At 45.3% G+C, this 17,241-nt stretch overlaps 1 protein-coding gene across 1 annotated transcript in view; it reads right to left on the reverse strand.

Annotated features, from left to right (window-relative positions):
- Positions 1-17,241, reverse strand: part of CFAP61 (cilia and flagella associated protein 61) — a 90,626-nt gene that overhangs the window by 14,363 nt on the left and 59,022 nt on the right. The window contains exons 21-24 of the mRNA XM_041474028.1: positions 12,500-12,789; positions 8,958-9,285; positions 8,643-8,734; positions 6,753-6,958 (exon numbers count right to left, since the gene is read on the reverse strand). Of these exons, the coding sequence (XP_041329962.1) occupies positions 6,753-6,958; positions 8,643-8,734; positions 8,958-9,285; positions 12,500-12,789 (916 nt within the window). The remainder of the gene's footprint in view (positions 1-6,752; positions 6,959-8,642; positions 8,735-8,957; positions 9,286-12,499; positions 12,790-17,241) is intronic.

Here is a 17,241-nt window from a genome sequence, read left to right on the forward strand (position 1 = left end):
TCACCTACAACTGCTGAACTGCAAACCAAAAGCCTGTTTGTAGCAAAAAGGGTCTTTACTTCCTTGCTCTGCAGTTCTGCTCCCTGAACACCTGCTTGTCCAGGTGTTTGAAAATCTCCTGTTAAATTCAGTGATCCAGGACTCTGTTACTGCTCTCACCCAGTAATTAGTGAAACCAACAGCCTTATGGACAACAGATCTGTGAGTGAATCCACCGAGCAGGTTCACAAAGTAACAACTGTGCTCACAAATTCACAAGCCGACATTTCTTTTGTCCCTTTTGAGAAGTAAACCCTGGAGAGGAAGCCTGTGCTTTTTTTACCTCTTCTCACAGAACCTGCAATGTCTTGTCTTTGGAAGATGACTGGTTTAAAACTTGTGGTTTACAATTCCCTTTTAAACATTGCTGTAATGTCAAACCAGGTCAAAGGACAACTGCTCTTGCAATTCTTGTTCTGGAAAAATGGCCACTGACTCCAGACCTCATTGAGGGGGACACTGCTCCTGCTGGCCCAGGCCCAGCCTCCCCGGGGCTGTTGCAGGGACCTGCTGACGTCAGGGGGTGACACTGCACCACTCACCAGCATCCTCCCTCTGAATATGCTGGTGATCCATCATGACTGATAAATCAGCTCTGCTGCAGTTTTAATATCCTGGAAATGTTACAGCACTGCACCCAGAGGCACCTTCAAAAAGCAGATCCTGGTGTTGAGATAATGCAGCCCTTTCCTGTTCTCCTAAGTGGCCTCAGGAGAGACTCTCTGTTATTTCAGCACTGGTATTTGGTAAAGTTTAGACACCTTAGTAGATCACAGCAGTTATGGTGTACCAACTCTCACTGAACTTCCTAACCTCTGTGCTCTTTAAAGCTGACACAGAAGCACTGCTGTCTGTGCTCTCTCTATGAGCACTTTGTGGCTGACCCTGAAATCAGGCTTACTGCATTTTTTTCACATACTGTTATTTCACACATAATGTATTATGGAAAATGATTTAAAGGAAATTAAACCCGAGGCACAAAACCATCAAACAGGCTGTGTGCAGGAGTATGATTGCTTTTCTGCAATTGTTTATGGATTCAATCATTCATAATGGTTTGCATAATTACTAATATGAATCAGCAAGGTTTGGCTGCAAATTAATGTGGCAGGGTTCAGCTGACAAGCTTTAACTTACTAATTTGAATGTGGGGTTTCTTAGTAACATGGATCTTCATTGGCAAGTTAGCTGCTCCTTTAAAACTACTTAATATCTGGAAATCTCCAGCCATTTGTATCGATTTGCTCTGTAAGTGCAGCTGTAGCAGTGCACTGCGGGGTTAGCGGTTAATTCCGGGAGCGAAAAAGCCGTTAGTGCTTTGATTCCCTTCAACGTGTTCCTCTTCCCTTACCCTCTCTCTCTTCAGGAAAAGCATACACAGTTCCCTCTAATTAGGCTGCAGAATGTACAGAGCAGCACTGTCCCTCTCAGTCATGCTCACTACCTGTTACAGTTCCTTTCTGGTCTTTTTTAACCCTGCAGAAAAAATGTCTCACCGTCTGCCCAATGAACAAAAGCCTACGGTGGAGTCCCTCAAATGTAATCCCAGTGTGTTAATGGTGTGGGATCCAGCAGATTCCAGATAGCAGCAGGGCATTCTAGTGTTCCTCTTAACAAACAACCACACTTCATTTCAGAAGGCTTGGGTTAAATCCAGCTTTTCCATGTAGCATGCATTTCATGTTTAAATAATCACTGATTATCCAGCCTGTAAGTAATGAAATTCTCTCTACCTTTCAACAATAATGCTGAAAAGATCAAATGTTCTTCTTTTCCTTAATGCATTTGTTATATTGTGAGCTTTATTAGCATTGAGTCAATAAACAGTCCAGTGTGGTGTTTGTGCTTAACAGTCTCACTGAATGACACTGCTTAACAGATTACCTTCAGCCTAATGTTAACAACACCATGATGTGGGAGTTGAACTTCAGTAGAAAAACCTAAATGGTTACTTCAAAATAAGTGAATGCAGTTCATGCAGCTCAAAGTACTTTTGAGCATTTAGCTTGTACAGCTAATATGAAAATGCAATGTGAAAATAAAAGACAGGGCTTGAAGAGAGCAGCCAAGGAAACATCTGGTGCTGTTATCCATGTTTACAGTTTCTGGGTGGATTTTCCAAAGCCTCTCAGGGAAAGGGAGCCTGACTCCCTTCACATATTCCTGCAGCATGTTTGGCAGCCTCATGTTCCATGGCCTGTCAGTACTTGGTGCAGTTGAAGCTGTGCCACTTTGTGTGATTTTTTTCAGGGTGCCCAGCTCCTGGACAGCAGCATGCAGGCCTGCTGAGAACCACCTGGCATGGATCTCCACAGATCCATGCGTGGATCACCTGTTCCCCATCCTCAGTGAAAACTGAATCCTACCTGCATTCTGGCACTGGGGAGAAAACATTCCTTGGTGACTACAATGCACCTAAATCCCCTGTGCTTTTTGTGCTACACTCAAGTACTGCCATAAAACCCACTCTCCCAACTCCTTCTTGCCAAAGAGCCCTGGTCATGTCTGCTGGGGGCTTCTCCCCCCTCATCGTGCCCAAGATCCCTGTGCAGAGCAAGCAAATTGTCCAGTTTGACAAGTCCTGGAAACGAAGCTATTGAAACAAAAAATAACCACCAGGTTTTGAGCTCTGCCTGGATGACCATGCCTGTGAGGTTTCTCTGCTCATCCCTCATTAAAACATGCCCTGCCTTTGTGCCCTGCTCCCCAGGCCTGACCCTGTGCTCCTGCCTTGTGCTGTCCTTGCCTCACCGCTGCTGTGAGTGCCACAAGAGGCACTCTGCTGTGACTGAGACACAAGAGGCATCTTCTGCATGTCATGGCTGACAACAAGTTCATTAATACACAATTACAAAATCCCAAGTAAAAGCCACTCACACCTCATTTGCAAAACAAGCTCTTTAGGTATTTTAGAAACTAGTGGGTCAGATTTTTATGCATTTATGTTAGATTTGATTTTCATTAATGCCAAATGAACCTTACATGAAGCACTTCTATCTCAGATTAAAGGCATGATGCCAGTGAGCATTCGTTTGGTTGCTAAGTATCAGGGGACCCTTCTAATTATCTGTTTTGTACTTAAGATGCAGCAGAGGGAGATTCCACTGCTCTGTGGACATGTTCCATAACTTGGCAACTGCCTTGCAGCTGCCTTCAGCTCAGGAGGACACAAAAGGAATGCTGGTTGCATTCCTTCTCTGTGAAGTAGAGGACTGATGACCAGTAAATCTATAAACTTAAAAAGAAAAGAAAAAAAGCTTCAGACCTCTCTCTCCACCCTTCTCTTTTATCTGCTGCTAGGGCAATAATAATGGAAATAATCTGAAGGCCTTTCAGCAAGTGAGGGGGGCCAGGAGCATGGAGTACAGCATGGTATCCCTTCAGAATTACCACAATTTGCTTTCTTTTTTCTTCAGGAGAAGACTGCCTGCAAGAAAGAGCCTTGCTCTTGGGGATTCAAATTCTAGTTGACTTTTTGAGATGCAGCCTGATGGGAAATGAATAACAATTGCAGAAAACTCCTTCCTGAAGTGGATTCCAAATCTAGTGAGTAATGCCATTCAACTCACAGGTGATGAGTCTTTGGCTCCTACATTTTTTCCTGCCCTAGCATAGAAGAACTGCACTGAGAGGCCCCTCTGCTCAGAAATGCACTGGCTGCAGGCCCAGGTTCAAGGAGAGCACCCACTGCATGGCACGAGGCAACTGGAAGGGAGGGCAATGTGTGCCCACTGCTTCATCTCCTCCAAGAGCCCAGGTACTGAGGCAGAGCAGTGACCAAGCCTTCCTTTGGTTGTGGGTCAAGTCCTGTAGCTTTTAAATCCTGCTGAACTCATACCCAAACCAATGGAACTTTTCTCCAGACAAAAGGAAATGTTGTTTCTCTCATTATTCCCATTAGCTATGGTTCCAGGCACACAACCAGAAGGAAGGACTTTGTCAAGTTTGTTGGATCTCAGAGGCCTGTTGTGAAAGCTAATTTGAGAATGGCATTGGCACATTCTGGCCAGGAAATCCAGTACCATGGGGTTAACTTTCAGCTCTTACACTGAACGCAAATCAGTGAGGAAATTCACTGCTAGGTGCAGTCTCTAATTATTTAAAAGATAATTTGCATGCTACACAGAAATAAATTAGCTCCCAGGTGACAGCTGTTCCACTGTGTCCACTCCTGGAACGAGATGCCATGCTGGGAAATCTAAATGCAGACCAAAAGATTAAAACACTGCATTTTCTTGCCTTGTAGGAAGGCTCTTCCCAAAAGAGAGGCATAAAGAAGAGAGGAGGGGAACAGATGTTTCCAACCATCAAGTTTACAAGCTGAACTAGCACACCACATTTTCACAGTCTCTATTTTCGTTTCACTAAGGGCACTTCACATCTTGCCAGTAGATGTGGATGCAAGTGTAACAGGTACTAGTTTAAAAGGAACGTTTTGAAATCCAAAGACAGGAACTCAGTCCTAACATCAGGCTTGTCATCAGGTTTGTGTCCATGTGGGATCCTTACAGACTAGATGAACAAGGCCAAAAACAGTTGTTCTTTTATCACACACACAGAAATCAGTGAATGCATTTTCCTATTCTGTACCGAAAGCCAACCAGACACCACTTTTTCTCTACATACAAGTCTCAGGACAACTCACAAGAGATGCTAAACCATTTTTCAGTGTAATGGTTTTCTAACAAACAGTCTTCTCATGGCTTGGCTTTAACAGCGTCTATTGCACACTGCACACACATGTATGCACATTTTATGTGACACTGTACTGTAGGGAGGTAGATACGTTGTAGATGTGATATATTATGAGAGTACATGTTACTGCCAGCCTTCCTCTGTTGCTCCATATCCTTCTGAAAGCAGCAAATTTCTTTGCCAGCTTGCTGTGTGCCAGGACTGCTCCATGGGGATGCCAGGGAGTTTACCTGTTACACCTGCTGGAGAATGCTCCCTCCTCACAGGACAGACATGTGTAACAGAACACCAAACTAGGATGAGTGGGAGTGTCTGTGTGTGTGTTAAAGTGCCACAACAACCACATGAGCAAGGATTAAAGAGCAGCATATGTTCACTGCTGCAGAGCAACATATGGGATTTCATTCATATGACCAAAGAGCAAGAAGAGAAGGAACAAATCTATCTAAAGATAAGGTAGAAAGAAGACTGAAAACAACTGGAGGCAATAAAAAAAAACAGATAAGAAAAACCTGGCAACTGTAATTCAGGAATTCTGCCACAGGCTAATGAGAGGTAAGATAAAATAATGAGGCAAAAGGTCCCAAACAACATCACTCTCTAATGGCTGTAAAAGACAAGTCCAAAATTAGTTCATCATCACTAATTAAGGAGAGCTGAAGGGATGTGATGAGGCCCTGATACATGCTATCCCTCTGTGCAGCACACCAGTGACCCTTTGGTCAAGGTCAGGAAAATACTGCTACCTGTGCTGCAGGCTGAAATCCCAAAGCAGGATGATTTATTGTTCCAGATGTTACTGCTGGTGTGAAATTTGCTGGTGCATCTAACAAATGCCCCTGACCACACCTCAGCATGGCTCACGGAAAAGGTGAGCTCACAAGGTGTGTGCACACTGTAATGCCCCCGAAAGCAACGATGGTACCTTGCACAGCCTGAGGAGTTCTTCTAGTGCTCCAAATGCACCATCAGCATAAGCCATGACAAGGAGAGGAAATCACCTGCTTAGCCCATCTCTCATGCACTTGTGTCACCCTCCTTCAGCTCCTCTTCAACTCTCCTTGACACTGTGCTGTTCAGGTGAACTTCACGTCTGCTGTGCCCCGTTCCTCTCTTGTACAACAAACCCAACATTTGCTTTAAATTGTAATCAAGCCCTACGGCAGCAATATTCACAAGCATCTTCTGGACCACAGTACACCCTTCACAGCAAACTTTTACAAACTGTTATCTAAATAACAACATTTAATATGAAAAATTTGATACCATTTGTGCCTTTCTTCTAATCACTTGTAAATAGAAGAAAATCAAACCTGGAAATGTTTCAGGCATCACATTGTATCACAGTGAAAACTGATCACTTGTTCCTGAGCCTGGCTTTCTGTCTCTATCCAGCTGATATAAGGCTGAACATCACTACTCCATCTGTGACAGTTTATGTTCCAAAGCACCATTTGTGAGGGATTTCTTCAAATGAAAATCAAAAGCAATGAAACATTCCCTCAGAGGAGATGGCACATGATTAGAACCAACCAGGCCGTTCAGTATCTCTCACCAGATAAAAATAGGAAGTTGTTGAGCATGACTATCACCATGAGTTATGTAAAATCTCCCTACAAACCTCTGGCTTAAAAATTTGATTCAAAGCCACAAAAACACTTTTAAAAGCAACTTTTGAACATGAATCTTCAGTAATAAAAGATTGTTCAGGTTCAGCTTAATGATTAACCTACTGAATATTCTAAACAAAAGTGATAAAGACACCTAAATGCTCGTTCAGATGAAAGATAGTCAAGTCATTGCTCTTCCTCTAAGTAAATCTCAGACACACAGCTCTTTCTAGGAAGGTCTTTGGGACTTGCATTTTTACCGACAATTTTGCTAAAGAATGGAAAATCTTTTTAAATCTGTTTTTCTACCTTTTGTTCCAAGGGAAAACACCCAAAAGACAAAGCACAATAAGACAAACCTGAAATTCTGCCAGAAGGTAGATTTTGTGCACAAGGAGCTCCTCTCACCTGTAGAGGTCTGTGAGCTGCCCGGCCCTCCAGCGGTAATACAGATCATTGAGGAGGCGCTCGTGCTGTCCGTACAAGCAGATGTAGTTGGAGACAGGGAAGGGCTCCTTGGAAAAGCAGGTGATGCTGTCCACCATATTGTATCTGCTGAAGTGTATCCTGAAGTAATTCCCATGACTGGCCTCCCCAGTTACAATCTCCATCCCCTGGAACAGAAAACACCAGGAAAGCTGTGGAGACAGAAGAACAGCTGACCTGGCACACGCACAGGGTCAGCGAGGCCTTCCCAGCCCCTAGACATCACTGCTTAATATCCACAATCCTCCTCTTAAAATCCAGAGACCACTCCTGGCACAGCAGGGCATGTTGCTGGGGCTTGGACACAGATTTTCCATGTGGTTTGGTTTGGTTACTGCCCATCCCACTGTCACTGCAGACACCTGGGGGATCCAGGCCCTCCGGCTGTGCTGGAGGTTGTGACACCGGATCCGCAGGGACCTGTGACCTCCTGGAGCAGCAGCTGGAGTCAGGAGGGATGACCTGGAGCATCCCAAACAACACTGGATAGCTCTGTTTGGGTAACTCAAGTGAACCCTGTTCAGCCTCCTTTAGGACACAGAGCACACACATGACATATCACGTTTACTGTCAATAAAAGAACACCAGTATTGGACATTCACACTCACTGTAGCATTTAGCTTCAGCTACTTCGATCAATCACTTAGATTAAAATGTAAAAATTTCCTTCAAATCTCACATTGAAGTGGGATGATCAGATAGCTTGAAGCTATTTTTTCCAGCTGTATTCCTGTCACACTTTTACACATTTCAACAACCTGTTGCTAGGCTACAGAAACCTTTAGTATTTCCACACCTAAGCTAGTACCTTTCACTAGCTTCCCTTACTTTTTTCTTAGAAAATTATTTTAGGATTTATGAAGTTTCTGGAGTGGCTTAAAAAAATATCGTCCCTTTTCAGGTAATCAGCAGGTAATCAGAGTGGCAGCAAAATAAGTCTAATCATATTCTAGCAATTTGGAGTAAAAAACCAATTCCTCTCTCTGACAGTCTTTTCTGCCCTCCACTACATGCTGCTTTGGATGGCTTATCCTGGATCTGAAAAGCAAGGTGAGCCATGCTTTGATTCCTCTCCCTAAACCATTTTCTTTTTAAAAAGCCCATTTGTTTCATTGCTGTTCAGGTTTCAGAATCAGCACTGAAGTAGCTTTTTAAAAGCTGCTCTTTAAATCAACTGCAAAAATGGGCTTGATGCAGAAATTCCCAAGGAAAAAGGTAGAATCTATGTGAAAGAGGATCTTGCCTAGGTGGAAAGTCCTCTCTGGCTTTAAAAGACATTAATCTAGTCCTTTTCTTGCCTCAAGTCAGATTCTCCAGTAAGAGAAACACTCCCATGTTTTTATCCTGGGAAAATCCCCCATGTAGCCCAGCATGGGGAGTGCCTCCCTGTGCCCTGTTCCAAGACAACTCTCACAGCTGCAGGACTTGCTATGTTCTAGCAGCACAGAGCATCTCTTCCACAATACTTCCTGCTCTTCTAGAAATCAGCTGCATCTCCCTGCCAGACTGCCATCATCTGTATGCACTTGCAGCACATGCTGCAGGGAGCAAAGAAGGCTGAAAGCATGAAATGCTGCTAATACTGTCCCTGTGTCCTCTGCAAGGAAACCAGACATCTTTGGAGAAAGCCAAATATCAGGAAGTGTGGAAAGGAACACCCAAGAGGTTCAGTTAGTTCTGTGACTGCTCCTGATTTTCTCTCCAGCTGTACCTGGTGTATACTGTGCCTCCAGAACCAGCTACCCTAAACAGGAACATCTTTTCAAACAAACAGGGAGGACAAAACAAGAAAAATTCCGTTATTTAACTTACATAATCACACTGGTCATGTTCTGCATCCAACGGCATGGGGATTCCAGGCTTGGAAATATGCAAGTAGTTATAACCTCCAGGAAGAACACCACCTGCCATAAATGAAAATATGAGATTTATTAAGTCATTAACAATGAAGAAAATAATGTATTTGTTCGTCCTCCTTCTGCCATTATCTTTTTCCAGTATATAAGGAGCCTTGAGTGCTGTACTGCCATGAGATGGCACCTGAGGTGAGACAGACCTGCCTGTATATAGAAGAGCAAAAATACCTGAGAGGGGCTGGAAATGTGACAGAAATCCAGCTGGACATACCTTGAACTTTACACCTTCTGTATATGGGGATGAGTCTGTCTGAGCCTTCTGGTGGCTCGGAACTGGGCTGAGGGGATGAATCAAAGAGACTCAGCATGGAAGCAGCAAGCTCAAAGCCAATCTCCCTGGAGTTGAAGTTGCTGTGTGTTAATTCATCCCTATAGTATCTCCTGGAGAACTTTGTCAGAGGACCTGCAGCCCTGATGCTGGCATCATTGGTGTGGAATTTGGCATCAATCACAACTTTTCCATCAAAGACAAGGCAAGCATCAGTGATAGCCTCAAAGGTTTCATAATCCAGTGTCCTGTAGGCAAAGCTAAAAAATGCCTAAAAAGAGATGTAAAAAAGTGAAGATAATTTTATATTACTTACTGGCTGATTTCATAAATCAAAACCCAGACTTTATTCTGAATGTTATTTTACAAAACAAGAACATGAAATACAGTGTGATTTCAGCCACACTGTCACAGCAGAGAGATCCTTCTGATCCAGCATTTACAGCTACCAAAGTTAAGACTAAGACAGCAGAAAGGAAAATTACTAAACTAGACTCATCTGCTTCTGGTTATTAGATAGTTTAAAAACTCCAACATTTGCACATCAAACAGCCTGAGTGGCTCTGCATGTTTTATGTGTTAGTCCAAGCATGGAACATAGACGTGAACCTTTTGTGAAGTTTGTTTTCTTTCAAATGCTCAAGCCAACCTGAAACCCCAAGGAACAGAAAAGCACCAATATATTTGGAATTTAGCAGGATAATTGCGCATTACAAGGGTTTTCCCAACTGTTGAGCCTGTTTACCAACAAACTGAGTTACTTTGGCTAACCAGCACATGGACAGTCAATGAAATGGAAAGATCAGAAATTAAACTTGTTCAGAAGGAAAAGTCATCCTTATTTCATCTACAGCAGCAGAATTTCAGTCAGTGGAAGCTGTAGAGGCCAAGGACCCTAAATCCATAAATTCCTGCTCTAAGTCTCAAAGAAAAAACGTCAAGTGATAATTCTCTCCTTTTGTTTTCTTATGGCATGGGCACAGTACATGCCCTGAGGCACAAGGAAGCAGAGCTCCTCTCCCCCCACAGAAGCTGGGACAGCATGAACAGCATGGCAAAGGAGGTGGTGCTGGGAGCAGACAGCAGATGGGGGAGAAGCAACAACCATGAGCAGCATCCTCAAAGCTTTCTCTGGCAAAGGATAAACTGAGAGCTGGCAGAACACGATCCCCGAACGAGTGTAAGTCAAGAGTGCCCACTGGCCACAGGGAGGTGAAAGGAATAAGAATGACAAGGCTGAGAGATGTTTTGAACAAGACCACAGTGTGCAAAGGGCCCAGATGAAGACACTGCTCCAAGGGTCTGTGAAGTTCCAGAGCCCTCACACTGAGCTTTTCCTGAGTCAGTGAAACTCATGGGAGTGAGTTTCAGTGCCCTCAGCCCACATACTGTGTGTGCCCTCAGCTTTTAAAACCACCAGACAACTAATTGCTGCCCTTACAGCAAGAAATATTCCTTTACTGGCTGAAGAAAGGATGGAAGGGTCTCAGATGAGCACATTTTCCCTTGCCATCTTCATTCTGAACAGCCCAAGACTTAATTGTGCCAGGCCAAAGCAGCATCTGTAAACTGTCCTTCCCTTAGCACCAGCTCAGGATAAATCTGTGACTGTTACCCAGTTGTACCCCCAAAGAGCTTTCTTGGGGACTAACAGGAAGTGTCAGATACTCAACTGCCTGAAAGAAAAGGCACAGGGAGCTGGAAATTTTAGCAGCACTGGCATAAGCAGAGATGGGGCAGTGAAGGAGCCAGAGCCCCTGGGCTTGTTGATAGATAAACTAAGTGATTAACTGTGCACAGCTGAGAGAATTTTGACCATCTCAGGGAGCCAAAAATCAAGGAAGCTCTGCCCATGAGGGCAAGAGGACCACACAGCCCCACATCCTGCCAGCTGACAGGCAGGACAGTGTCACTAGAGGGGAGGGCTGCAGCCTCCAGGTGGGAGCCATCTGTCAGCCTGGGCAGGAGGTAGGGAAGAGGGAGGCTGCTGCTTTAGGGAAAGAAGAGATTTCCTCCTGTTGTTTTTATCCTGCAGGACTCAACAAATTAAGTCCCCAAGAACTGCCAATCAACAGTTGATACTGGCTGAAATCCCAAAAGGCCCAGAGCTGCTTGCAGAGACGATTCCTGCAGAGCCTGGCCTCTTGTGAGTGCAGCTGCCTTCCTGGTGTAGCTGCTCTCCAGAGCCTGTTCCTCGTCTGAGTCCAGCCTCCCACATGGCTGGAGGCAGTTACAGGAGCCTTGCATGGCAGCTGAACTGGTTTTGGAGAATACAAAGCCCTCGACATCACAAGTAATTGCAGGTCTTTCATCTTGGAGGCTGTGAAAGAGAGACCTCCACAGGGAAGGACCGTGGATGGAGGAAGGAGGAGCATGGGGCACAAATAGGAGAAAGAAACCCCAAGGCAAGGGGCATCTGAAGAAACAGTGCAGGCCATGCTGACAAGGTGGTGGGGAAACGAGGGGGCTGAAGGGGAGCTGGTCAGTAGATACCAAGCTGCAAAACCAAGAACCACGTTGAGATTTTTGTGAACAGATAAAAATAGAGAGATTTCAAGGAAAAAGGAGAGAACTTAAAAAGCTGCATACAGGGAGAGAGTGGGAGGAACATCACTACTGATACGGAGACCAAAGTCAGGAGACTGCTATGGACAGAAGTGCTGTGTGAGGCCTTCACCCCTATCACAAATGGCTTAACCATCCCTATGTGAAAAAGAAAAGGGCTGAAAAAGAAAAGGGCTGCAGAGCAGGGCGGCCAGCAGGGACCCCAACACCTGGGGAGCTCTCTGGAAGAGGCACAGGGCTCACCCTCTCCACAGTTAACCCAACAGCTGCACAGAGGAGGGCACGCACAGCGGGGAGTGCGGAGGGTCTTGGTGGCTCCCTGTGGATGCAGGTTTTGAAGTGACTCACTCCTGTGGATTAGCCCAATAAAGGAAAACAGAAATACGCTGACCCTTAGGAAAGGCTAGAACCTGTCCCCAGTCTCAGAGCAGAGCCACACCTGTGAACATGCCGACAGCTTCCGTAAGATATTGGTACTGGAAGTGAAAAAACGTGCAATCATTGATGTAGAGGAAAAGGAACTTGCTTAAAATATATTTTCATTAAGTTACATACTATCCCAGTGTTTTTGGCTTCTACTATGACAAATGCACATAACTATAGACAAGAGTAACTGCACATTTAAATAAGAAAAGGATTTCTGGAATTACTTTGAAAATGATTTAAGAATATTTGTCACTCAGCAGTCACAATTACTTGTGTGTCAGGTGACTTAAATACATTTTAATCCAAATCAGTCAGGACATTAACAATAGGTTTATTTGGATTTAAAAAAAAATAATTATTGAGACTAACAAGCGAATATTCAATCTCCTAGAGACAATGAGGAAATAGATAAATCTGTGAGGGAGCAGGTAAATTTGATGCCTTTTGTGTTAAAAAACCAGCCTGAAGGAGAGGCGTGGGAAGCGCGTACTTACTGAGCACTGCAGGTGGAGGAGGTGAGAGGCAGAGGTGAAGGCAGCCCAGGTGATGAGGCCACGGTCACCCTGTCCCCACTGTGTCAGGACGCTGTCCGGGTGCACGGCCACGCCCGCCTCTGCCAGGGTCTCCCCCACGGCGCGCTCCAGGCTGGCGTCGGCGAGGCAGGGACCGGCAGAGCTGAGCGGAGCCTGCACAAGATGGATGCGGGAACCATCGATCCCTAAGGATAAGAGGCTTTCTACCGTGGTGTACATGTCAATTGTATTCCCATAGACAATGACGTTCCCTAAAAGGAAAAAAAAGGGCAAAAGATATCTAAGACACACAATGAAAACCTTATTAGTATAACTCAGATGATAATAATATGGAATTGCACTCTTTGACCCTCTTGTTTCTCTGAAGCTATGAAGCAAACAATGTTACCTAGCAACAGCAGCTAAGATAATTTAGTGAAGAATCTGTACAAAACATCCCACAAAGTAGGCAAGTACTTAACACAGAAATATTATATTCATCCTGACCCCATAATCTCAATTATTTTGATTGAACAGCCTCTAGGGGTAAATAAATAAATAAATAACTGTTTTTATTTTGTTCTCCCCTCTCTCCCTAATTTTGCTTATTCAAAGGACTGAAAAAGGGGGGAGCAGACAGAATCAAATTCAATACAGCATTCAGAAAACACCCACAAACCATGGGAAGGCCAAATTATAGAAAACAAGCCCTTGTGCCACATGGAGGTCACCAGTGCTGCCACTCCCTTCTGCCAAAGCCTGATCTTCAGAGAATGGGGATGGCCCCGCAGAGGTATCTGTCCCCGGTGGTGAGCAGAGCTCGGCACAACTCTGAAGGCAGCTGCACATGGCACAATGCCCAGCCCAGAGCCAGTTCCATCCCTGCTCACTGCTGGGAGCTCAGCAAGCTGCAGGCAGCCATCCATCCGAGCAGCTGCCATGACAGCAGCATGTAGCAACTGCTGCTCCTTCTGCAGAGCATCAGCACCAGCACAGAAACAACTCCTGAATCCAGCTCCATCCTCCTGCCCCAGGCAAAGGGAGCTCAGACCTGATCAATCCCTCCTGCCTGGCACTGCAGAGCTGCAGGACAGGGCCTTGCTCATTCTTGTCCCGACCTGCTGCTACTTCAAATGGCACAGTCAGAGCTGAGCAGGAATATGAGGAGGGGAGGGTCTGTTCTTTGTGAGCACGATGGGGCTCTCCAGCCTAAGGGCTAAAGCTCTCCTGACAATAAGAGAGGCAGAGCTGGGAGGCAGCAGAGCAGCTGTGTATTTTATCTCAGGATGGTTTCATAGAAAACACACCGACATTCCTCTGAGCAAGACTGAGACGTGCTCCTCTTCCCTTCATTCCCTCTGCCCCCTTCTTGGAACAGGAAGCATTTGTCTGTTGTGTGATCCACTAAGCCTTTAAGGAACCCAGGCAAAATGGAACTCCTCTCCTGGAGATAAGGACCTTCATCTGAGCACCAGAACCCAGCCCTGCAAGCTCTCTGTGCCCCACCTGCCTGAGCAAGTGGAAGGGTCTAGAGGGAGGCAGGACACCTCCACCTGCCTGCTCATGTCCACATCACCTCCTGTGTTTCAGATCTGACCTGTCAGTACAAGGATGACTAAAAACCACCTTCCCAGTGCTTTCATGTTTCTCACCTGGGCAGTGCTGCAACCAACCTGCACGTTTGTCTCAGAGGTGGCATTTCCATCTCACAAGTGACAGCGTCCCCAATGCCCTGAATTGTACTATTTCATGGGCTAAACTGATCTCGCTGGACCATGTTTTACTGCATGAGATGTAGGGCAATACTAATCTGAGCATGCACACAGCCCCAGCTCCCAAGAATATTAATGACAAAAATGTTAACAGATGTTCTACTATTCCCCTTTGACTACAAGGTTTTTTCATTTGTCCCCATCAGTTTGACTACTTGTAGGTGCCAAAGAAACATCTCTCTTCACAGCTGCCAGAGAAAAGACTTGCCCCACAAGTACACAGCACACCAATAACAGAAAACTTGTTTCTGCTGTTCACAGCAACGACCCAAGGGACAGAACCATTTTACCAGCAAATGTATCAATTCAAAAACATAAGAATAAAGAGATCTTACTACTTCCATAAATATCATACAGAATACAGGAATGGTCCAGTGTGTCCACCACTGGCCTGACTTCCCAAGCCAGAAGAATCTATCCCATAGCTTGTGCCTGCCAGAACACCTGTCTGCAGCTACAGCAGCCTCAGGAGAGTGCCAAAAGAGAAGACAGATGCAAGCCTGATTGTTTTTTCCCTGCTACAGCAGGGTGTAATGCAAGAAGCAGCCCAGCAGAACCTGTGGGTAAAGACCAGCTTTGCTATACTCATTTTGATTAACGCCATGTGCTGACAGTGCAGACCAGGATGTGGTGTGCAGGTGCCAACAGCCTCATGCTACATTTACATGTTTTTGATTTGCAGGGAGTGAAACGTATGAGGAGTGAAGAGGATGCTGTGGCTGGAAAAGGAGGATGAGGAGGGCTTCCCTGAGAGACAGCTGAGAAAAGCTCCATTCTGACTGCAGGGCAAGGCTGGGCTGAGACCCTTCACCCTTGGGCAGCACAGGCCCCTCAGAGAGAAGCTCAGTTCCTGCATTAGACACTGGCATTTGGGGATGGACAAGATCAGATGAGAGTCCTACATTTCTCAAGGAAAATTAAAATTCTGGTTTATATGGTAATATTAAATACAACTGCATTAGATCAGGGAAAGCAATGCTCCTTTATTGACCTCTTGTAAATCAACAATTTACTGCTTCTGCTTATTACAATATTAGTGGCTTTTTAGATGACAGTGCTAGTAGTCTAGGAACTGCAGATATTCATTATGGACTGAAATTATGTCCACTGAACAGAGAGCAGTTCCTCAGGATGCTTTTATTATTTAACTACATGAAAATGTATGTATCTGTGAGTAAACATAATAACCTTCTACAGAAAAAACACCCATAAATAAAGATCATTACAGCAGTTTTATCATTTATTACCTGAATGTCAGCATCCTGCTGCAGAGCAGACTCATTAATTTTCCACAAGTAAGAAGCACAAGATTTCGGTGACCCTAATGTGACCTGAATCTTTGCAGTTTGCAAAAGCCAAAGGAGAAACCCAGTATGAGCTAAAGCATTGGTGGCTCCAGTTGGTGATTCATGCACTGGAATTTTAATGCAAGAGTATGCTTACAAAACACACTTTTAATAAGGCAGTAAACTATGCTTAGGTGAAGGGAAAAAAAAAAATGGCTTCATTTTGGGCCATTAAAGCAGTTTTGTTCCTTACTTTACTTCCATCCTACTTTTATTTTCATGGAAAGTGCAGAGCTAATAGGAGATGAATTTCAATTAGTCCCAATTACAGCTGTAATAGGTTCCATGCATTAGGTGGCTGGGTTTCATCAGAAAGCCACAGTGGCAGCCATGGGGCCAGTGCTTGCCCTGCTCCCAGGCCCTCAGCAGCAGAAAGCCCTCCCAGAGCTTTCAAGAGCTGTCAAGACTGAAGGAACGATGTTTGTAAGAAACACAGCTGGAAGAAGAAGCAGGGTGAGGAATAAGTGGAACTGAGATCAGTGGAGGAAGACCTCTCCAGCTGGGCACTCTGCACAGCAGTACAGAACGTGATGGGAAGAGCAAGGAGAGGGAACTGAAGCCAGAGCAGGGGGAAAGGGGAAGGTGTCACATCTCTGCTAGGCCACATCTCCAAAAGTGCCTCCAGACCAGCCTCACTGGTGGTGTGAATTTACCTTCTCTACACATGAAGCCAGGCCAGGGCCTCATTAAGAGATGCAGCTCCACCTTGCAGCCAAGGCCAGCAGCAATAACAAAGTGAAGATGAACATCCCATGGCTTCGGCACTGCTGCTGGAGCAGGTGCACCCATGCCAAAGCAGGTGAGACAACACGATTGTGCCATTTGCTGCAGAGTGACTGATCCTCCTGGCATTCTGCATCCCAGCCAGCGGCTGCTCCTGGGCACAGCCCTGCGCAGGGGCACCGCAGCACATTCCAGCACTGGGCACACAGGGAGTTACAAGAAGGACTAGCAGCAGCAAACAGAGAAAGCTAACACCCTCATCTGTCTATGCAAAGTCAGCTGCTGTAGCAGCTGGATACCAGGTAAGGCTATGTGGGCAGGGCTGGTACCAGCTGGAGGACAGGTGGAGCTGGACTGCTCCAGAGGCCAAGAAGCTGGCCAAGAAACACTGCCATGTTTATGAAGCCCTGTGCTGATCACAGCAAGACCTGGAGAATGATAAAGGAATTCCCAATGCTTTTAGAACTTTCCTAAAGGACAGCCAAGCAGGTGTGAACCTTGCACCACACCAAAACACTGCCAATTCTCATCACACTCCACAAACAAGGCAGGTAAAACACATCTTCAGGAAAGTCCTGCTGTTGCAACTCTGCCAGCAGGAATTCCCCACAAAGACAGCTTTCCTGCTCTGAACTGTCCTGACTCAGAGCCAGCAGGAACTGACATTTCACAAACTCGTTGACTCTTTGGTCTCTGTTTTTCTAGTTCAAAGTTGACTCAGAAACCTGGATGGTCCCAGGTATTTTCCACAGCACACACACAGTGGACGAACTAGTGAACACACAAACAGAGCACACACGACAAGGCTGAGGAAATACAGGGATGGTGCACATTGGCATAAACATCTGATTTTAAGGGTTAAAAAGTACCAGGAACTTGCAGT

Source organism: Pyrgilauda ruficollis, unplaced genomic scaffold, assembly GCF_017590135.1.
Source record: "Pyrgilauda ruficollis isolate IOZ18807 unplaced genomic scaffold, ASM1759013v1 scaffold31, whole genome shotgun sequence".
Classification (NCBI taxonomy): Eukaryota; Metazoa; Chordata; class Aves; order Passeriformes; family Passeridae; genus Pyrgilauda; species Pyrgilauda ruficollis.